General features: G+C 29.5%; 1 protein-coding gene across 6 annotated transcripts in view; it reads left to right on the top strand.

Moving 5' to 3' along the window:
- LOC107454409 (solute carrier family 35 member G1) overlaps positions 1 to 19,607 on the top strand; it is a 39,408-nt gene extending 19,801 nt beyond the window's left edge. For 4 of the 6 annotated variants that reach the window (XM_016071709.4, XM_071181379.2, XM_016071850.4 and 1 more), the window contains 2 exons: positions 10,087 to 10,133; positions 15,389 to 19,607. In XM_016071709.4, the coding sequence (XP_015927195.3) occupies positions 10,087 to 10,133; positions 15,389 to 16,546 (1,205 nt within the window). In that variant the 3' untranslated portion in view covers positions 16,547 to 19,607. Of the gene's footprint in view, positions 1 to 1,757; positions 2,144 to 10,086; positions 10,134 to 10,175; positions 10,475 to 15,388 lie in introns of those variants that run through there. The other 2 variants (XM_016071785.4, XM_016071928.4) reach the window with 2 other exon arrangements.
- The last annotated feature ends 4,404 nt before the right edge of the window (positions 19,608 to 24,011 follow it).

Here is a 24,011-nt window from a genome sequence, read left to right as displayed (position 1 = left end):
TGCAAATAAATTAGTTTTATGTCTTGAAAAAGGTTAAAACGCAAGATGGTGCGATTATTTTGCATACATAGATTTTTTTTCTACGTAGTAGTGGTCAATATCATTCTAAATTAAATTTATAAATCAAAAGAATTAAATAAGAAAAAAGAAACATCAGCTTTGCAAACACGTTATATGTAAAATCTTCCAGAAAGTTCTGAATAATTGGAAATGCTTTCACGGATAACAATGGATTCTTCGAAATTTCTGAAAATTGTTAAAACGGTGAACGGTTATCACGATAATGCACTAAAATTATACAGAGATACTTTTAAAATAAGACTTTTAAAATAAGAGAGATTATTTTGTTTTGTAAGTGTTTTCGCCATAGCAATGATAATTAGCAAATTTTACAAAATGCATTAGAATATGCCATTAATGAGAATACGGTGTGAATAATTCAGATAGAAAAAAAAAAGATAAAACTTTCATAGGTCCTATTCAAAAGCTCGAAAAACGTTCTTTTCCCTTTTAGTGTTCCCTCCATTATTGAAATCAGCGACCGTGGAAACGAGGGGACAGTTTACATTTTATTTATGAAGGTACGCAGCACAAAGATCAAAATTTTTCACTTAATATTAGTGCATTTAAAATTAAAAGAATTTTTTAAATCGAAAATTAAATTTAAATTAATTGATTTATTTAATTGATAAATTGTAAATTAATTGAGAATTTTTTTCTGTCTCTGAAATCTAAAAGAATATGAGATTTTGCATGATTCCAGGGAGAGAAATCTGATTCCAAAATGTTTTTGAAGCGGATATTTTATATGACAATTAGATAAAAAAAATCTCAGAAATGTATTTTTATGCCTTTAAAATTCATCAATTTCGAACTAGTTTTGAAGTAACTAAATAGTTTATATTAACGGTTTTACGGATTTTCAGTAAAATTAATCGGAGTAAAATTATAGTTTTTAGTTTTGTATTCTTATGACTGAAGGTAAATAGAAAAGAAACCGTTGTCCGTTAAAACTAGTATACCTTCGACTAATTTCTACGGAAAAATAAAGGGCATCACCATTCAGAAACTATATATATAAAATAAAAAAACAATATATTTATAAGCCTTTAAAGCTGCTCATCTAAAAATTAACAAGGATAGAGTTGCCTTACAATAAGAATAAAGACTGTTAAATAAAGAAAGTTTTAATCGTTCGTTATTTATTCTTGATTTAGCGAAATTTTGAAATTTAAAAAAATAGTGCTTTGTAATCTAGACTTATTAGAATTCACAGGGAGAGAAAAAGAAATTTTGAAAAATTTATTTTGTTTAGACGAAAAACAAGTTTAAAAGAACGCTTATGGTGAAATCGGTTGTAATACTATGTATGAAGAATGTATTTAATTTAAAATGGGGAAAATGTTTTTACAGCTAATATATATTCTTTGCACTTTTGAATTAAAACATTTCTGTAGACTAGTGAATTATTAAAAAATTTTATTGTGAATGTGTTTCTATTTTTGGTTTTAATGTGTCAATTTTACATGTAATTTTTAAGCAGTAAGATATTATCAATGAAAATCGAAAATAACATAGATAACAGAAAAGCAAAAAGGAAGTCTATTCTTTCAGCAAAAAATATGGTTATTATCAGGTTTAAGGAATATTTTTCTAGCACTTTCCTATCACATTTAATTTAGAGAAAATAATCAAAAACGATTGTTTTAATCTTCATCAAAGATAACCCCATTACCCACAATTTAATCCTATTACGCTTTAAAGAATAGCATCAAATTCTCGCAAGGTTTTTATCAGGAAAATCTGAACTATCGCTATTAGATAATATTTAATTTTGTTATTATCAAAGAAAAGCAATTTTAAGAAGCAAATCATATTAGGTTAAAGTTCATTTCTTATCAATTAAGATAAACTTTCAAAAGTTATATTTATAAATAACGCAAGGTAGGATCGGATTTTCATTACTGGTTCAACAATACTGATAAAAAAATTCATAAGTTAACAATTGGCGAAGAACGGTATTTAATTTAGCTATATAGAGTCTAGAATATTTAAAAATAATCGAAATAGTTAGGATTTTTAATATTTATAAGTAGTTATGCCTCTTCAGCATCTGCCTAGCTGACGCCCAAGGAAAGTGAAAGTAAGAACAAAATTTTTTTATTGATTAGTTACAAAATTTAATTTTAGAAATTAAAGCGAATTATCTAAATTTCATTGTGTTATAAATTGCTTAATTAGATAAACTTCAAACTGAAGAAAAGAAGAGTTTTATTTAAATATATATTTTTTTTTCAAAAATGAAAAAAGTTGTTATGCAATTATTTTATTTATCAGTTGTCTAGTAAGAGAAGCAAGATATTTGGATTAACTAAAAAATTAAGATCTAGGCATAGATGGAATATTTAATTCGGAGTATACAGGTCCTTTTCCTATCCATCATGTATTATTTAAAAACATGAGGTAAATTGTATTATAAATAGTTTAGGTTTACAGGTTTTATATATATATTTTTTTATATTGATTATTAGCAGCGGTAGTGAAAACTTTATAAAATTAAATTTATAAAATCAAAATGGTGAAACATAAAATTCGCTTAAATATTTAAAAAAAATATTTAAATATAAAAAGTTTGCTCGCTGCAAAGTAATATTTAATATAATTACGATGTCCATGCAATTCAATCATAAATCTTCGACTACTTTTTTATCGGGTTCATTTTTTGTTCATTTTTGCAAAATAATTTAGGCTTATAACATAATGGAAAAATTCAGTGTGCTTTGTGTGTTTTTTTTTTTTCTTTTAGGAAAATTTTTAAAATTTTGTTATTTTAAATTTATGATAATTTCTGTCATTTTTAATTTATGTTATTAGTTTTTTTGATTTCATTAAAAAAATTGCAGCACTATATGAATTATGCAATTTCAGTTTTAAAGGGCTAATAATTTTTATCAAATAAAATATTATTAATTTAATTTGTAATTTTTATTTAGTAAGTATTTTTTTTCTCACTGGTTCGTAATTTTTTAACTACTGTACTTCGTCATTATTATTCTTATAATTTATATTCGATATGTTTCTTATAGTCTATTTTCATTAAAAATTCGTTTTTAAAGAAAATACATAACTTTTATCGAGCTAACGTTTTGCAACTCTTATTCAGCAAAGTAAATGTGCTTTTCTCAATTTGTTTCAATGTTTAAAAAAAGTGTCATATGTTTCCTTATCTCTTAATTTTTCAGACAACAAGAATCTGTTCCTCCCTTCTATTTAGCCTTCATTTTTATTTTATTTATTTAAATTTTTAATTTATTTTTTGACAAATTGATTCGTTTTTGATTATTTCTTTATTTGAACCTTTCCTCAAAGGGGGGCGACAAAATGTATTGTTTTCACTGTAACGTATTGTGATGCATATTCGGTATGGTTCGGTGTCAGGTTGAACGCTGTGCTAATGCTCTGACAGGTGGAAGGAATGCACCCATTGTATGATTTCGCATTTTCTGAAATAGTTCAAAATTATTTATCACTAGCGTTTTTTAAACATAAAAACTTCACTTATTTGTTATATTAAAAACTTTGTTAAGTTAACAGTCGTTAAGCAATTATCTTTTCATTCAAAAAATTTTAAGTTTCTAATGAACAGAAAATCTTTATCTGAATAATTTATCACAATTTTGCAATTCTTTAAACTCTGGTGACATAATAAAGCACTCACAGGTATCCCATTGAATAAAGCATTAAAATTAAATTTTTAACGAGAAAAAAATTTTAAACCTATAAAAAGTTTGCGCATATTACAGGCACAGTTCGGCTATGATACCTTGTGGAGGGCTCAAATATGCAAATGGCACAAATTATATTTAAGCAAGGCCGAGAGAAGTTGAAAACTTATCTCATGCTCTTCGACCATGAGTCTTAGAACAGAGAAAATTGACCAAGTTTGTGACCCTATTCATAATGACTGACGATGGAAAGTTCGAGAAATTAGTGCTATAAGAAAGATGAGTTATGGAAGAATGCAAGGCATAATTCATGACGATTTGGAACATCGAAAAATCTCAACGAGGTGAGTGCCTAGAATTTTGAACACAAATCAAAAGGATGCAGGAAAAGACATTTATCAAAAGCTGCATAAAGCCGCTTTAATATTATAGTAACATTACAAAGTTACAGGCATTACACTGAGAAAAAATTTAGCATCCTCCATGTAGCCGAGACTTGACACCTTCGGACTACCATTTGTTTGGACCTCTTAAAGATGCCTTGGAGGAGAGAGATTTTCATCCAATGAAGAGGTAGAAGATTTCGGCAATTGGTCCATTACACGGCCTACTTCTTTGTATGCCACCGAGATTAAAAAACTTCCAAAACGTTGGTCAAAGTGTACATAAGTTCAAGGAAATTGTGCAGAAACATGATTTATGGATTGATGATTATGATGAAAAAAGTTTGTTTTTTGAAATTACGATTTTAATATTTAGTTATTAAAAAATTTTCTTTTCTTTTTTTTTTTCTTTCTTTCATTTTTTTTAAATTCACCTTCAATATGTGATTTCCAATTTCACAACTTATTCTCTAAGCAAGTGCTTCTCATCCTTTTTATCACCATGGACCGATCAATGTTAACACCGAGGGGGTGGGGTTGAATGCTTATATTTTAAATTATTTTAAATTATTAATTTCTGATTAATATTTTAATTATAATTTTAAAATCTTAATATTTTAACTATAATTTTATGCAATAATACTATAAGAAAAATTTAATAAATATGAATACAGCTTAAAATCAAGAAACAGAACTTTCAAAAATTAATAACAAAAAGATAATTTAGTTGTCTTTTCTTTTCATTTTTTGTTAAATTCCAGTTAAAGAAATTATTTTAAAATTTCTAAAAAGTCACACATGCAAAATGAATAACCTCAATATGTGGATCTTATGACAATTCAGTTTGTTTTAACTTTTTTTTTTTACTTTCTAATTTTTTTGAGCTTTTTTTTCAGCAAATTTTGAGCATTTCACCATCTCCTCCCGTTTTTTGCACTTAATCTCCAAATCTGAAATCGTAAATAATTTTAAGACTTCATTGGCGTACTGGAAAGCTTCTGCTACCAATTAAGTGTATGTTGATAACAATAAATATCTTGTTTTTTCAAGCTATCTTACATTGCTACTAAAGAGAAATAATTGTGCTACCACTTTTTAATCTATTTGGAGAAAAAAAATCTTGCCTTTATAAATGACGCTCCTTTAACCGCTAATGGTTTAAATAAACAATTTCCGGTTTTCTCTGAGTTACACAACAAAATGACAAACTGATTTCAAAATAAGATTATCAAAGAAAGTGCAGTCACCAGAAATGTGTGATAGTAAGAATAAAATTAAACACTTCTGTGAAGTGGAATTTAAAATAAATACGTAAAAGAACTGCTGGTGTGAAAATATAAGTTTAAAGCATATTTATAAATGATACCTTATCAATTATCTACCTAAGAGGTATATGAGCGATATAAAGTGTGTCAGTTTCTACCAGTTTAGACAAGACATAAAAATTTTAAGAAACATTAAGTTTATCGACTCTAAGCAAAGAAACCTTATGTACCCAAACACATGTTTTTTCTTCTTCTTGTTTTGTGTTTACGATTGAAGAAAAGTAAAAACTGATAAGAGAGCCACACCGCTTTTAAAAACGAATAGAGCCAAGATTAGAATTTTTTTGACTCAATCAAAAGAAGATAGCTCTATTTAGTGTTGGTCACGTGAAAGATGTGCCTCTTTTTGGTGGTCACGTTATCAGCTTGCGTGTATGAATTTAACTGCAATGTCACTTGACGCAAAAGATTAGCAAGTTAGCACGTGCACCCTCAAAGATAATAATTATATCTTAAAATTTATACTTTTTTCCACCTCCTAACGTATTTCAGATATGCCAGAAAATGTAAAATAACAGGGGCGTAGTGAGAAAATTATATCTATATAACAAAAGAAGACCTCGAGAAGAGACTAGCAAAACCTCCCCCAGTGACCGCGCAAACTTCAGCACCAAATGCGGAAAAGGTTTAATAAGGCTCTTATTTAGATCTTATTAGCTCTTATTTCGAATGGCTCTTATTTAGAGAGTTCTTTTTGGCGATCTTTGAAAGAGATCTACTACCTTATCTTGCAGTCAGAGTGAACTAAAGATTGCTTATTTTAAGGAATAGAAAGTTAAAAAAATTTTTAAAAATTATTTTATAAAAAAAACTAAGCATCTTGAACAAACAAGTCTCTTCTCATTTTTTATGGCTAACTAATTCTTAAGATCAAAGCTTAACCCCGTCCCGCCCCCATTAAGGGGCATCCGGAGAATACTGTAGACTCTAAGTGTGCGCACGTTGACCTCTCAGCAAAAGAAAAAGAGGATTCTAAAAGGTAGGCTTAGTGGCGATCCATGGCAACGCGTCGGAAAAATGGTCAAGGGAGGCAGAAGCAACTCCAGGTAAAACCCTGGTTGATGTAGGTTGGGCTCCGAACTGATTCCTGAGATATAAAATTAAATGCAAACTTAAACAAAAAAAAAACATAACTGTTTAGTTATTTAAAATAGTTCTATCATTCATGAATGGTAGGTTTGGTTTTACATATATCAGTAAAGAACATTTTTATTGACGCTAAATTTTATTCATCGATCATGTCGCCAACACATGTGGCATTTCCGCACCAGGAGAATGACACTCAGTTAAATAAAGAAAATTTGTGCTTTTATAATTTTGAAGTCAATGTAACCGCTAAGAACAACATCCATTAACGACCATTTTACTATGAAATAGAGAGTGATCGCGTTCGAGAGGTTTCACTGGAAATTGAAACTCAAAACACATAATTCTAATCATTTTACGAAGGTCATTCGACTCCTCTATTTCCTTTCTTAAACAAATCTGTCTTGATGATCTGGAATTTTGTTTCATTTATATAGATGCCGATTTCCTTGTTGACGACATGAGTAGCTTACTATCTCTCCATAGAGTGTGGAAATGCATTTTGCCCTAATTTGTCTCTCTCGATTGCTACGGTTTTTCTGAATTTGTTTTTCACCTTTTCTCACTCTCGGCTACCACGGTTTGTCTGGTTTCGTTTTACACTTTTATTTTCCATTCTTCGTTGGAAATCGTACGCTTTCTGTTTCAAATCATTTTTGTTTCCTCATTCACATCTAGCGAGTCTAGAGAATGGTCACCTATTTTTACGCTCTCAAAAAATGTTGACTTTTTTCACATATTCAAGATTTTAGAGAACTTGAAATTTTTAATTCAGTTAAACCTGTTTTGCGTTTGTTACATCCTCCTCATGTATTATGATTTGTCAGATTTCAAAAGCGTTATTTGTTTTGTTTTATTCTCTCTCTTATTTATTGATTTATCAACCCATAACCTTGATTCTACAGTGAACTTTCCCTTTGAATGTTTCTCACACAGTTCCGATCATTGTCCTGGGAGAGTGAGAGCCTGATTAGAATAAAAACCATCTTCCCACAAACGCAAAACACTCACCAATCAAACTCTTCATTTTTCTCTGCAAATTTGCATGAACCGTATTCATTAGAATGTGGGGCTTCATCTTTCTTAAACCAGTCTTCTTTGCGTTAAATAGAGAGGAAACATAAACTATAATGCGGTGCACTACATAAACTGCTGTTTGTAGAAAATGCAACACCATGAAGGAATCATCAGAATCAAATGAAATTCGCAGCAAATGTCAATTATAGGATATTATGCAAATTAATAAAGTTTCAGAGCCATCGCGCGTGCGTGGCGCGCGCAGCGCCCTCTGAATTGATGCTGAAAGCGTATAAATAAAGTGCTGTAGCGGGACGTTGAAAATAGTCTATGATTATTTGTTAGTGGCAAACGTTTAGTGAGACCTGAGTATGCCTCCACGACGGAAGAATAAGAAATTCAAGCAACTTACGGAGTTTGAACGAGGGAGGATAATCGGCCTTCGAGAAGGAGGATTTTCCTATCGCGCAATAGCAGCTCGTATGCAGCGGAACAGTTCCACAGTGATGCGAGTTTGGAAGCAGTGGACCGACGAGCACCGAACAACTCGAAAAACAGGCACTGGACGACAGAAGGTGACGTCAGAGCGCGATGATCGACACCTGCTCCGCATGGCGGTGAATGATCGCACAGCTTCCTCCAGGCAGCTGGCAGCACATTGGTCTACTGCTACAGGTGTACAATTGTCGGCTTCGTCAATTCGTCGTCGTCTGCTGCGCCGTGGATTGCGTGCAAGGGTGCCATTATACAGGATTCCCCTCACGGCGGATCATCGACGGCTGCGTCGGCAGTGGGCTCTTGAGCACAGAGACTGGCGAGCTGATTGGCACCAAGTTGTCTTTTCAGATGAATCACGCTTCAATTTGTGGACCCATGATGGCCGTGTTCGTGTTAGACGTTATGCCGGTCAACGCTGCCTTCCTGAGTGTATTATTGAACGACATAGTGGTCGAACACCCGGAGTTATGGTCTGGGGTGCGATTTCGTATCATGGACGATCCAATTTGATACGAATTGAGGGTAATCTCAATAGCAACAGATACGTCCGTGAAGTGCTACAGCCCGAAGTCGTTCCTTTCCTTCAAGGCATCCCTGGAGCTATCTTTCAGCAGGATAATGCACGCCCACATGTTGCGCGGACTGTTAGAGACTTCTGTTCAGCACAACGCATGCAACTTCTTCCTTGGCCTGCTTATTCGCCGGATATGTCGCCTATTGAGCACGTGTGGGATATGGTTGGTCGGCGTCTCACTCGTGATCCGCGTCCTGCAGTTTCCAAAGACGAACTTTGGTTGCGCATACAAGCGATATGGAATTCTCTTCCTCAAGCAGATATTCAACATCTGTTTGACTCCATGCCACGTCGTATAGCAGCACTTATTGCAGCGCGTGGTGGCTGCACCAAATACTGATTTCGGACGCTTAATTTGTTTCTTTTGTTTTGAAAATTTCATCATTTATTTGTATCAGTACAAGTCGTTTCTGCATTAAATTTCATTTGATTCTGATGATTCTTTCATGGTGTTGCATTTTCTACAAACAGCAGTTTATGTAACGCAGTGCACTACAATTAATTAAAATTGCACCAAAATGTTAACTGGTTTCGGTCACCTTGGTATTGTTAAATGTTTAGCTTTGCCGTGATTATAATTAAATAATTAAATCTCTTAATAAGACTCTCTTTTTTCTTCAAATTTCAGCAGTAGTTCTTTTTAAATCTAGAAAGAAAAAAAAATGTTTTTAAATGATAAAATAAAATTTTTATTATAAACTAAATAAAAAACAATTATACATTAATGTTTGCGAAAATCTTAACACCATGAAGAAATAATGCTCACCGAACTAAACCTACATGAAATGTAAAGTGAGATAAGACATTGGAAATTATTAGAATTCCAAAGCGATTGCGCATATACCATGATTGTGAGTGTTTACTTATAATGGGTTTATTTTCATGTGAAACAATTGACTATGAAACAATTACATTGGCAATCGAAATGGGCTACAGGAGGCGTGGAGCAGCTCCCTACTTATGGCAACATTTACAAGCTTTCACCATTATTGTGTTTTGAGTCAAAAGAATTACGCTAGTTTCTGTCTTGATTTTTAAATAGATTAAAAACTTTTAAGTTATAAAATGACATGGGGTAATGAAAACTTCATTAAACATGGTTCAAAAGAAAGCGTCATGAAAGTTTTAAAAAATATTTGTGACAAGTAAATACAAAAAATATTAAGAAAGGGGGAAATGTCGTATTACTATACAACTGAGGACCAGGAAAGAGTTAAGCCATGGAATCGGTCTTCCCCCTAGATGGCGTATTCGAGTGTTGCGAAATCGAATTAATAGATTAATAAATACGAATATTAATAGGCATCGATTTTGCCAAAAATGTAAAGATTTGCGAAGCAGAAAAAAAATGAAAAATTCCTTTTGGATTTTTTTTATTTTTAAAAAAAGCTTATTTCTCAAATGTTAATTTTTTGCATGTAATAATCATTTTTCATCATGTTTATTAATTTTAATAGTTTTTGGCCTTTGTTTTTCAGAATCTGATAACGTGGTGACACCACCTGAAAAACCTCTGACGTCATTAGTAAGTTTTCATTTCGTTTTTTCAATATCATTTTTGATCTTAACTGTAACTGATTACTTTGACAGTCAGCAGCAGAGTCGTGCTGTCTGCAAAATCAAAACTAATGTTGTTTTGCTAGATCAATGTGCTGTTATACTAAAATAATGTCTTTAACTCACGTCTTACTACTATGTTAATTTATTGTTATAACATTTGTTATTTAAATGCTTGAGTCTGGAAGGAAAATGATTTCACTTTTTCATCTTTATATTCTATTGTACTCAAACTCTGAAAGCTGATGAGTAGCTCATGCCTTTTTTTACATACTTAAACTATTTTTTCTCCATAAAACCGTATATCAGGTGAGAAATTATTTTTATTTATGATTTAAGTTTAACCTAATGCTTTATTTTTTCATTGCCCAAAAATATATCGGAAGTTTTATGTTAATGTTTATTAAAAATGTATAGTAAAGAACTTCCTTGGTTAATAAATGATTAAACTTGCATTTAAACATTTATTAATGCTAGCAATTTATTTGGTGTTTTATTTATTGGTGTTATAATAAACTTCTATTTTATTCAGAAGTGTTTCTTAACAGATATGTATGCATATACATATAGTAATTCACAACGGATTATGCATTTATAAAAATAAAAAAATTTAAAGTTTTTTATGAAGTTAAATGATAAATATATTAACTCATGACTTCAGTATTTGTTCACTTTCTGAAAGTAGCTGTTCTGAAAGTAGACCTTCTCCCTTGATACCAATGAACTTTATGTTGTAACAAATATTTTTAAATTTAGAAGCACTTGTAAACTATCTTTATTTAAGAAATAAGTACATCATTTTTCTTATTCTTATTTAACATTTTTTCTTTTTTTTTTTATTATCATTTTTCTATTTTTTTTTTTATAATCTTTATTTCTGAAGTAAGAAGTTTATTTTGTCTATTTGTACTTTTATTATCTTTATTATAATTTGAAATTCATTTTTTTAGAAACATCCTTAAAATAACAATAATTGAAACAATATTGTTGATGTTAAAATTCTGTAAATGTTTTACGCTGTAACATGGTTTAAAAAGTTTTTGACATACGTCAGTTTCTAACAATTCAAAACCCTGTATGAAAAATTGACAAAAACCTGTAGTATAAATATTATTATTATTATTTTAAATGGCGCATTGCTTGTAATTTTTCAGTTTAAATTTCTGTTATTTTTGTAAATGCAAATTAACATGTTGAAAAGAAAATGTCTTGGGGGAAAAAAATCGCTCTATTAGTAGGAATTTAAATGTATTTGAAATAAAGACCACTATTTTTGACAGAAGATCAAATTATTATTTGTCGCCATTCTTAGTATGAAATGTAAAGTTTAAAAAATTAAATTTTGAGATATGCTGAAATTTTTGTTATTTTTATTAAAATTTAGGCTTAACTTTTTTTGTCAATTTTTTTTTATAAAACCTAATCTAATATGGATTTTTGTTGCGACTTCAATATAAAAAATTATAGCAATAAAACAATATTTCCATTTCAATAATGTGAGAACTTAATTATAATAATTACTCTATATTCAGGGTATCTGCGAACCTGGAAAGTCATGAATTTCGGTATTGAACAAAATTAGTCATGAAATGTCATGATTTTAACTATTTTCATGTCATAACTGTTTTCATGGAAAGTCATGGATTTAGGTCACCAAATTGGTCTAATTTTTAAAGTAGAATCCCCTCCCCCCCCAATTTCATGGCGTTCGGAGTATCTGAATTTCTAACAAAATCCCCACTCGCAGTCATATTTTATTAAAATATAAAATGTTTTTATCATGTCTTTTTAAAAAATGAGAAAAAACATCATTTCTAGAATGAATTATCTTTTAAACTTTTGTGATTTCAGAATTTTTGTTTATTTTTTTTATCATTTGAAAATTTTCACTGAAACAAGGCAGTTATTTGCGAATTTTTTTTATTCCGAAATGAGACCAGAAAAATCTGGAGTATTAATTTCCTTTCCAAGGAATTAGGAAAGTATCTTTAGAATATAATTCTGCTTAAAAAAAGATAAAAAATATTTGCTTCTGTGTTCTTTTTCACTTATTTTATTGCTTCAACTCTTTCTTTACTCTGTTTTTTAAATTTAAAATCTATAAAGATGCAGAGTATAACAGATTAAGTTATACCTATCATTTCAATTAATGTTATTATAATGCTTTCAAATTTATTGTTCTGTTTTTGTCGGGAGAAAATAGTAACTTCGTTAAGTCACAAAATGTTGTTGGAATTAGTCACAGAAAGTCATGAATTTGAAAATCTAAAATGTAGCAGATACCCTGTACCTAAGAATATCATACAGTCAATTTCTAAATTTCTTTTAAAAGAAAAGATGAAGATACAGGGTATTTGCTTCATCTGCCCAAAACTATTAATATATATATTAATAATATAAAACTATTATGTGTTAATCGTATATTAATATATATATTTTAATGTATTTGTATGATATATATTATATATTTGTATGATTTAGATATATATATTTATATCTGTTATATTGAAATAATTTTTTAAATAAACTGCACAAAATTTTATATGTTTTTTTAAATTGTAATCATCTTAAGCTATTTGTAGTTTTAACTTATTTTTGGTGTTAAAAATCGAAACCTGGCTCTAACTAGGGATTAATAGTCTTCTTTCAAAATAACAGCGATATTTCCCATGCCATATATTGTTGCTAAGTTGTACTAACTGCAATCACCAAGTTAAGCAACTTGCATACTTGCAGGGATGGCTATGTGTTTTGATTTTTATATTTACCAAAACATTGATTTTTTTTTTTTTTTTTCTCATTTATTTTCAAAAGGAACACCAAAGTTCTCAATTTCACATATCGAGAAATCTTGATAGAATTCTGTATTGTAGGTGGACATGGGATAGTTTGGACCTGTAGGCAGGTTGGACAAAACTTAATTATTTTAATGCTTTTAAATATTTTTATTTCTTCCAAGCATGGTTTTTATCACTAGTACTTCAAATTCGGGCAGATTTCCATATCGTGATCTGTGGCAAAATAATTGCCAAGTCTTGGCAACCTCCGAGCAGAGGCTCACGAGAAACTAAAAAAAGAAAACATGACAGACAGGGATCAACTCAAAAAGTATAACTTGTAACCAAAACTTTGAAGATCAGTAGATTGCATTACTCATCATAAATGCATGAAGATGAAAGACTTCTATAAATCTATTGATAAGGATAGTGCAAAGAGAGTGACATGACAACCTTTTCACGTATCCTGAAGTCAGGAAATTGAATTTTAAAAAAAGTTTTGCTTAGGTGTAAAAATGTGGATGACTTTGCCAAATCATATTAAGAAAGGTTTCCTTTTTCATATCAATGAATTTATTAATTTTGATATGAATTTTGGACATACATATGAGTTGTGGTTACAAAAACATGAAAACTTTACTGCAATATATTTTATTGGTAAGTTTTTCATTTTTTACAAAAAGTATTAATCTAATTAAACAGTATGTAATGCAGGGCCTGATTATCGGCTAGGCCCAATAGGCACGGGCCTAGGGCCCACACTTTCTGGGGGCCTCAAAAATTAGTAAAAAATCCACAATATTTCATTAAAAAAAATACTGAACGAAACAGTTTATCTCAAAAAAGGCATTTTTTATTTCAAATTTTCTTTATATTGTGATAAACCAAACTCGTGTAAACATTGCACTAATCAATTTCGAAAGTACATCTGAATTTTAATTGGTGCAATCTTTACTCCAATGGCTTAAGCATATGCAACTGGAATGCATATTCGCAAAGTCACTTATAAATTATTAGTGTCAACAAGAACTAAAAGCTTATTCTTAATAAATATGTAAAGCTGTAGATGGAAGGCTGCAATCTTTAAAATAATTCAGCTAATCAGTGACTTAAGCTATGAAAATCACTGATTTCAATTGCTGGTGGTCACCAAACTATTTTTATTTTCATACAACATTGTTTTGTTGCTTTGTATTTTGCTTTAATAATTACATGTTTAAACTTTATCTTAGAAAAATAATCTTTAATTGTCTACTTTCAAAATTTTTTAGAATGTTTCTCTTGAATCATGCAGTTCAATAGATTTTTTTTATAGTTAGAACTGCTCTCCAGAAATTTGATTTCAAAATATTTTGTTAGGGGCCCTGAAAATTTTGTGGGCCTGGGGCCAGAATTTGTCTTGATCGGTCCCTGATGTAATGTAAAAAAATTGAAGAAAAAAAAAAGAATGTGGAATAATGCTTTAGGTTAAACATTCAATCAATTCTAGAGGGTTTACTTTATGTAAATAATTGTTTGGTAGGGTGCAAATGTAAATAAATGTAATAAATGTTTGGTAGTGTGTAATCTCTTTCAAATTTCACTCCTCAAAAATTTACAAAGGAGTGATATTACTTTTTTTTTCTTTTTATATCATTTGGTCTGACTATGATTAAGTTGGGAATATATCCTGCATGTTTCCTTTTTCACCTGAAAATCAAAATTTTTACATACAAATGTTTACTTCTTTAGAAAAAGAAAAATTTATAATTAGTAGATTATATATCTTTCAGTTATCTTTAACATATACCTTAAGTCTATTACTCTCTGAAATAGTTACTTATATGTAATTTAAGGCCCTTATGAAAACAGTAATCTGGGCCAGAACTGTATGAACTGGGCCTGAACTATAGGTCTGAGCAATATTAGTTAGCCTGAGTCTCAGTTAAATGAAAAAAAGAGACTTATCCGCACCCATTAGTACTGTATTAGTTTACTCATGCAAGAGTGTATAACTTCTGTGAAATTATACTTTTTCCTTTTTGCAACTAAATATTCTGAGGAGAAAGATTTATTAAAAGTTATTGCTCTTAACAATTTAATTTTTAGATTTAAGTGACAAAAAACATTTGTAGTTTAAAATTAATTACATAATTTAATTTTTTTTATGTATTTGAAGTTAGAAAGCTTCCTTGTTTGTCTCCTCAATTTCAATTTTTGAATATCTTTGCACTCCCAAACCTTATTTTTTATTATTATGACTATTTTAATAGCTTTTTTTATATTAGGTATACTTTTTTTCAATTTTTTATACTTTTTTTAATATTAATGCTTTTTTTAATGTTTATATTTTTTTACTGCTCAAAATGAAAATAAAACTTATAATAAGGATAGCCTGATTCTTCTGTATTATTGCCAGACTACTCTAATGATATTTTTACTAAACTCTGTTAATTATGCTTTATAGGTGGGTAATCTTTCCTGCAGTACAGAAGGGGGATCAAACTGTGATGATAAAAACATGTCTCGCTGGCTGCAAAGAAAGACTTCTGTTGATCAAGAGCAACGCTTAGTGTCGAAATGTGGAAGCAGCAGCTTTGAAGCATATCCGGATGAAACAGATACTGCTGATAATAACAAAGTGAGTCCAAATCTTGAATCAAAAGAACTTAAAGAATCCGCAAAAAATGTTACACTCTACAAAGGATTGCTCTACTCATCCGCATCGAGCGTATTTTTCTCATTGTCTTCTGTGATCGTGAAATATGTGAAAGACATTGCTCCAGCTGAATTAGCTGTCTTGCGATTTGTAGGAATCCTAATTTTCACTTTACCACTTGTTGTATATAGCAGAGAAGATCCGTTTGGACCAAGACCACTGAGACATTTATTGATTTTTCGAGGATTAGTAGGAGCTACCAGCTTGTTTATGCGTTTCGTTGCCTTTCGCTACTTGCCTATTGCAGATGCATCTGTTATTATTTTTAGCATTCCAGTATTTGTAGCTGTGTTAGCTAGAATTTTTTTAAAAGAACCTTGTGGTTTTTTCCACGCATTTACTGTGTTCCTCACTCTTTTGGGCATTGTGTTAATTACAAAGGTGCCTGTCATCCTGGCTAATAACTTACATCACTACACTACTACTTATTATTATGGTGTGGGGGCCGCCCTCGGTTCCACAATATTCGGAGCAAGCGTCTATGTCGTGATCCGAAAAATGACTGGGGTTCACCAAGCTATCATTATGTTCAATTTTGGATGGGTGGCTATTATTGAAACTACAGTTCTTACCTTCTTGACTGGATCCTTCACTGCTCCAGCTTGTGGTTTAGAACAATGGCTGGTCATTCTGCTGGGCATATTTAGTTTCTGTGGACAAATGCTTTTAACACTGGCATTAAAGCAAGAGCATGCTGGTCCAGTTGCCATTGTGAGGGCTGCTACTGATATTGTTTTGGCTTTCATATGGCAAATTTGGTTCTTCAATGAGATTCCTGATATCTGGAGTATCTCGGGTGCTCTCCTTGTTAGCTCTTGTGTTGTGCTGATCAGTATAAGGAAATGGGTCATGTCTCTGCCTGAAAACTCAACAATTAGGAAAAAAGCTTACTTGTTAACTATTTAGTATTTTTTTTCCCCTTGGTCTATTATAATTTAAATTAAAATTCTTATTATTATTTCCTACTTATTTTTAAAAAATTTTAAATTATTATTACAAATTAACTATTTATCTAGCATAGCTTAAGTATTTTTTTTTAATTTGAAGTTTAAGTCTGACAAAGTCATTAAAATGAAGTAAGAATTAGAAAGGAGTTTTTTCTTCAAATGGTATACAGCTGTTAATTTATATTATTCGCTGTTTCAAAATTGTTATTTGGGTTGTTAAGAACTGCCATTGCTTTTATTATTTTTGTTTGTGAATTTTAAATCACCTATTCTTGATTATATATTTTTTATTTTATCCATTAGCATTCAATCTAGTCTTTTTATGTTTTAATACTTGCATATTTTTATAACGAAAGCCAATCAGTGTAGTGTCGTTGCTTTTTCTTGATGTTTGTGTGTTTGTTTTACTTGTTATTGGTAAAAAGTTATTGCACTTAATTACATTATATACAGGGTCATTCAATTTAAAATTTCAAGTGTATGCCAGACATTAAAAAAAAAGCAAATAACTTTTATCTAATAGCTCATTGAGTTACAAATGCAAAGAATAACATCTACTGAAGGTCCTTTGCTAGTAGTTCAAGTTAAAGGAAAGTTTCTAGATAAAGTGAACTGCACAAATTTAAAAGAATTTTATCTAAATTTCCAAATTTAAAATGGAGAGTTTACTTTTCCATTTTAAGAGCAGTTGATAAAAAGGGAAAATTTTAATAAAATTATTTCAAGAAACAATTGGAATGATTTCTTTGAGTTTTTGTTTCTATTTACATTATTTGAAAAATTCTTTAATATTTATTCTGTGCACTTTGCAGAGCTATTTTCTTCTACTTGAATCACTGACAGAAAGGTCCTATCTCAATTGTCCTTTGTGTTTGTGACCTGCTTCTGTTACATATTAAATTATGTGTTTTTGCATGCCTGGCCTACCCTTAAGAATATATACACAATTTTGAATCCTGTAAGTTCTACTTAATGGGCTTGTATTGACTTAAAAAGAAATACGTAATATTAGAAAGTCCTTAGTAATCATTTGAATTTTTGTTCACTCGTGCCTTCAAATGTTATAGCTAGTTAAACTGAATTATATGTATTTGTTTATTTAAAAAAAAATTGAGTAAATAATTTATTTCTTAATTTAAATATACAAATGTGAACTGTAAAGGGAACAAAGTGAAAAGTAAGCTGTTATTTAATACAGAAATCTACATATCTCATTTTAATCCCATTATGTTGAGTAGAGCTAATACTATTGTAATCAAAACGTTGAATGAACAAGTCTGGCCTGGTGAACATTCTTGCCGTATGCTCTTAATCATTTCTTGATCTAAATATTTTCTATGCAATTAGGTAACCAGCAGTTATATGTATAAATTTTTTTGTTATGTGTTATGTAATGTTTTTAGCTCTTAAATGTTAGTTTGTTTAAACTGGTATTTAAAGATGTGGTATGTGTTTAAATTTAGTTTTCCCGCAGAAATTTTCTTTGCATTAATCATAAGTTTTTATTCTATTTTATTTACAAAAAAAATATATTTAAATAGATTTTATAAGCTTGTAATTATTCTAAAATTTTATAGCAAATTTTAATTTTGAAAGCTTTGTTTAGTTGTTGGTTATGAAACTGACTTGTGCATTTTTAGCTGTCTCGGATAAATTTTAATTCTGAAATGTTTGGCCTGTACTAATGAAATGGAACTGTAATTGTCAAGTTCTGCTCTCTATCCATATCACCTTCAATTTTATCAAATGATAAACTAAGCCTTAAAAGCAGGGTTTGCTGTCTACCCAGGTACTTGAAGAAGGGGGGAAAAAACACTAATTATTTTTTTAAATACCCACCTATAAAAATTTATTTAATTACCTGAAAGAGCCTTCTTGTTGTTTCAGTTGCGCTTTTTTTCCCATGAATTAAAAGCTGGTCTACAAACTATTGTTTTAAACAAATAAGTTCAATTTAATGATGTAACACAAATATCTAATTATGAAACACTCTATATATTTGTAATATATTGTAATCATTAAATCTGAAATCCTTTATAAAAACTATGCAATTCTAGATACATAAAAAATATTTCAAGGAATTTTATTTTTAAAGAAAGTATTATCTAGTTGATTATAATTTATACGTTTTAACTGTTTATAATAACAAAAAAGTCCAGCAACTACAACTTTTTCAATTAAAAAGCAGATTCTATTTAGCAGTCCTGATCCTACCCAAGAAATTGATTTATACTGGGAATTTGAGATGTGACATAGGGCGTCCTATATTATATTATTATAATTATGATAATTCAATATTTAGCGCAAGTCTTAAAATTATTCTGCGAGTAGTGTTGCAATAATTTTTTTTTTTTTCCAAATCATTTAAAATAAAGATTGTGTTTAAAACATCAGAAATTATTTTGCAGTTTCTAAAGTATTATTATTGAGAGGTATGTAATTAAATATGTTTTAATGTTTTGATTAAAGGCAATCCAGTATTCTACTTTATAAATAAAATGGTTAAGTATCTTTAATTTTTTTTTTTTTCAAATAAAGTGAATTAGTTTTAAAATAAGAATAGCCTGGGTTTATACAAACTCTGCTTAAATGTATCTAAATAAATTTGCTGGCATTATTTATAAATTTATTTCACATATTATTAGAATTATTTATAATCTCTGTTACTAAATTTAAGTTATGGAATATAATTTTTTTAATGATTTTTTTTGATATTTTCCATCTCAATATCTTTATATTTTGTTTTATATTTTAGTGAAGTTGGTCTATAGGTTGTATATTCTTCAATTGTTGCAATTTATTGTTTGTTTGAAATTAAATCAAAATTTATTTTAAAAAAATGTTGGCTAAGAAACAGATCAAGTCTGTGATATTTAGTTTAATGTCTTAATTATTTAAGGAACTTGTTGTTTTTTCTTTCACAGTTTATTGTGGTGTATATGAAGAAAAAAAATGGATTTTGTACGAAATTGTATGATGTAATGCTGATTCAAAACATTAATAAAATACCTGTGATAGTATGCCTTCTTTCTTCCTATAATTTTTAAAATTATCTTGTCTAAAGTTTTTAGCTTTTTAATTATTCCAAAATTATGAATATATTTTTGTTTTATATATAAATATCATACATTTGTGCAATTTATAAAATTGTGGTGGTAATTAAAAAATAAGTACACGAGTACTTAGGTCTTCAACAAAAGACAATAAAACTAAAGTTTTGAATAATTTAAAATTTACTACAAATATGGAAAAAAAACAAAATTTTAGGGCGGGTGGCAGATACCAAAAAATATTTTGCTCTATTTTTTATAATTATCGTTGTAAATCTTAAAGAAATTGCAATCAAAAGGATTGGTAAAGTTATTAATTCTCAAGTAAATTACAAATTTAATGAGTTATAATTAACGTAATTTAATTTTCTTAAATTTTTTTCTCAATTTTAGTTGATTAGATAAAAATTTCTTGCTATGAAGTTTTGAAGAGACAAAAGCAAAGAAGTTTGTGGTGCTAAATTCTCCTATTTCATAAATCGTAATTTAAATTACCTAGAGTTTCGCTAATTGACTTAATTGTGCGCTTAATATGCCATGTCTCTAACAAAAATGTCCTAGTTTTCTGGTAATTTCTTTTAAAGTGAGAGAAGTTTAGTTGATACTAGCACATTTTTTTTAAACAAAAATTCTGTACAAAAAAAAATTGAAGTATTTTGGTTTGTTTAAAATGTAAACTTTTTTTTTAAAGAATTTTTTTATTAAGGCAATTTCAATGTAACAGAATAATATAGATTTTTTTAAAAAAAAATGCGTTACTTCGTTGCAAATAATTTTAAAAAATTACACAGGGATTCAATTAGTATGTGATCGTAAAAACCTTCACGAATTTCTTTATTATTAATAATAGTTCTTTAAGCTATTTTACTTAAAAAAATTAGTTAACTGTTGTAAGTTAACGGTTGTAAGAGGCAAACACAGATTGCCTATTTTATTTTTCATTGGCAACTTCGTGTTTTTTTCTTTTAGCCAAAATATTTTTCCTATTTAGAAATATTATTATATCTGGATGTGAGATGAAGTCAAAGAAATTTTATTTTTTCTTCGTTTCTTTTTACCTTAAATATTTATAAAATAAAAATTTATTTCTCATGGAATTTAATTGGCAACTTAGCGCTTTCTTTTTGCCAATGGCTAAAATATTTGATATTTGGAAATATTATTATAATAGCTAGATTTGAGATAAAGTTTTAAAAAAAAAAAAAATTTAATTTTTTCTGCCTTTCTTTTTACCTTATATATTTATTTTTAAGATAAAAATTTATTTCCCATAGATTTTTTTTTCTCTTTTGCATAAAGGTGTGACCATTTGTAAACTAGTGAATAAGAATATATAAAATGAACGCAGCACTTTATCTCGTTGCGTGATATGAAATCGCGATCCGTAAAAGATAAAGCGGAAATGAAAAGAATTTCTTAAAATTCAAATACCTTCCCTCCCCTTTTGTTAACTCTTTCTTTTCACACTAATACTTGAAGGACATATGGCTCATTTCGTTTATTTGCTCTGTTGCTCATGAATGGGCTTTTTATGTCGTTTGTTTGCATTCCCAATAGAATAAAAAATATTTCTCTCAAAATCATTTTATTATTTTACATAGACAGGCTGTTCTTTTATTTGAAATTACGATTTAAAATAGCAAAATGAGAAAATAATAGGAAATAATTCAGAATTGTCTTTTTATATTTGACTCGAATATTAAATATCAGCAATACTATTAGATTTTTTATCTAAAATAAGTAAAGATGTTTACGAACCATTAATAAAATCTTTTTTGTTTTCTACTTATATCTTTAATAAGAAAGACATCTTATAAATGTTTTTTTTTTCAATGTTTTTAACATCCCTCCTCCTCTTAGTCCCAAAAAAGTCCCACTTTACCATGCATTATTGTCACATGTTACGCTATATTACATAAACATTCACTAGCAAGATCAAGAAGACTGGGATGGGCACAGTTGGCCTTGGCCCTCCATGGACTGTCACGCCACTGAGTTTAGTAGTATTACGAGCAGTTCGGATGCGAAACGCGTGCTTTAAGTTATATTTTACTTTTAAGCTGTAACTATATGACATTTTTCAGGGTAACAATAAAAGAGATGCCAACTGCTCCGGACACGCCAAAATAATTTTAAAAACGGTAAATAACTACAAATTAAAATTTACAAATATTTGACTAATTTTGCTTACTTATTAACAGGTTTAACATGATTTACTAGAATAAAGTGGTGAATATATAAGCCTAAGAATTATTTAGAAACAGTGGTAGATAACAATTTAATAAATTGAATTTATTAAACAAAGAATCACAATTAATAAACTACCACTCGATAATATTTATTCGCTGTCCGGAGCAAATTAGCATCTCTGCAATAATGATGCTTGGACGTGAATTTATTTTCATGAAAAAATAATTAATCTGTGATTTTTAATATATTTTAAACAAATTGTGTGATGTCTAAGTTCTTTTACCCTCTCCTTTGTCTAAATTTTACAAATCTCTTTCCTTCAAGCGTGCATTAAATAATTAGAGAACGCTTTTTATCGATTCAAAATTTTTAATCTTTGTTGCACGCTTCTACTAGCATTCAACATATTGGCAAACGTAATGTAATATTTATAATATCTAGAAAAAGCAGAATGCATTGAAAATGCTCCATATACAATTCGAATTAGAAGTTTGATTATAACGAGTAAATATTACTAATTAACAGAACAAAAAATAATGAGTCAAGTCTTCAATGCTGTTACTGCATAATGAATCCTATACTTCCTCTCTCTCTCACTCATATATATATATTATGAGATAAAGTGTGTAATATTATAAATAAACAATTTGATATATGTGCTCTAAATTTTTTCAGCAGCTTGTGCGCATGTTAATAAGAGTTTTATGGCTTTATTTACAGTAAGTGTTTAAATTTTTTCTAAATAATATTTAAGTAAAGTAAAACATTCCCGCTACAGCCCGTCGTAGGTCAGAGGGTCATGGATATTAAGGATCCACAATTTCGTGACCAACGCCATGACTGTGACAATGTTGTAAGCACTGCGCACAGGCCGCTTTTACTTCCAAGAACTGGTGCTCATCGTTCTGAAGCTAGGTGGGCTTTAAACCGCCATAGAGAACCTCCAGTTCTTCATAATAACTGTTCAGTAATAATTATATATATATATATATATATATATATATATATATATATATATATATATATATATATATACTATTTTATGACCGGCTTTCATTAGCCGCCCAATTCTGAGTTTACGTCTATCAAGGTTTAATTCCGTAGTCTTGCAGTTATGAACCTAATCCATAAGATATGGGAACTGCTAGATCAATCATTGAGACTAACTAGTCTTCGTGGAGGATTTTTTGTTGCAACTAACCTGAATTTGCGTTGCACGGAGAGGAAAACCTTCCACGGCCAGTCCGACTGCTATTGGATTGTGACCCATGATCCGTCTACCATTAAGGATATTTTATGTCATCACTGTGATCGGTGCTCGCCAGGAGCAGAATTCATATCGATCAGCCAACGCTGGGATTCGAACCCGAGGAACCTCTTTTGAAAGGGAACGCTCTACCCCCTGAAACACCACGGGTTTATGTATACATATATATATCTTCATACAAGTAATTCAAGCACATATATAAAATACCATTTGTATTAGTTATATCGCTGTGCAGTCTTTAAAAACTTATTAAGATTCAACTGGTTATTGTTTTTCTGCCTCTACCACTCCAGTAATTTTTTGCTGAAAGCGGAGCAGCTGGCATCCCTGGCATATTTTTATATATATTTCTTTTTTTTTTCCTTCATATAATCCTAGAAAAACGCTTATAAACGAGGTTAAGTAGTTCCAGGAGTAAATGAATGCTTTCCCCTTTAAGTCATAAATGAAAGTAATCGAGATCTAAAAAATGCATTAAACCTTATGAGATCGATTGGGAGTATTTGTCTTGCTCCGCTGCTTTCCCAATGACAAATTCACCTTGAAAAATAAAAATCGATTTTTACATAGATGGATTTCCCTTCGCAGAGTTGGTTAACACGGTATAAGCTATTAAGATAATGGGGTCGACTTAAATTAAAGGTCGAATTCTTGTCGATCGTTTTATTATTATTACTTAGAAATTTTCAATATCTTAGAATCTTTTGGGAAAGATTTTTCTAAGATGAAAAATATTTGTTTAATTTAATAAAATTCAGTAAGAAATTATTAGAATACTAAACTTTTAAAAAAAATAAACAATAGTAAATGAAGAGTTTATTTAGTGGAAATGAACTTTATCCATAGTACTATACATCATGAAAACTAAAAGAGGGAGGCGGGGAGCAAAATTTCCTCAATCAGTTTTTTGACTTAAG

This window comes from Parasteatoda tepidariorum, chromosome 8, assembly GCF_982258835.1.
Source record: "Parasteatoda tepidariorum strain Cologne lab strain chromosome 8, Ptep-v5.0, whole genome shotgun sequence".
NCBI classification, from domain to species: Eukaryota; Metazoa; Arthropoda; class Arachnida; order Araneae; family Theridiidae; genus Parasteatoda; species Parasteatoda tepidariorum.
The sequence above is the reverse complement of the archived record's forward strand: the minus strand, read 5'-3'. Positions and strand labels throughout refer to the sequence as shown.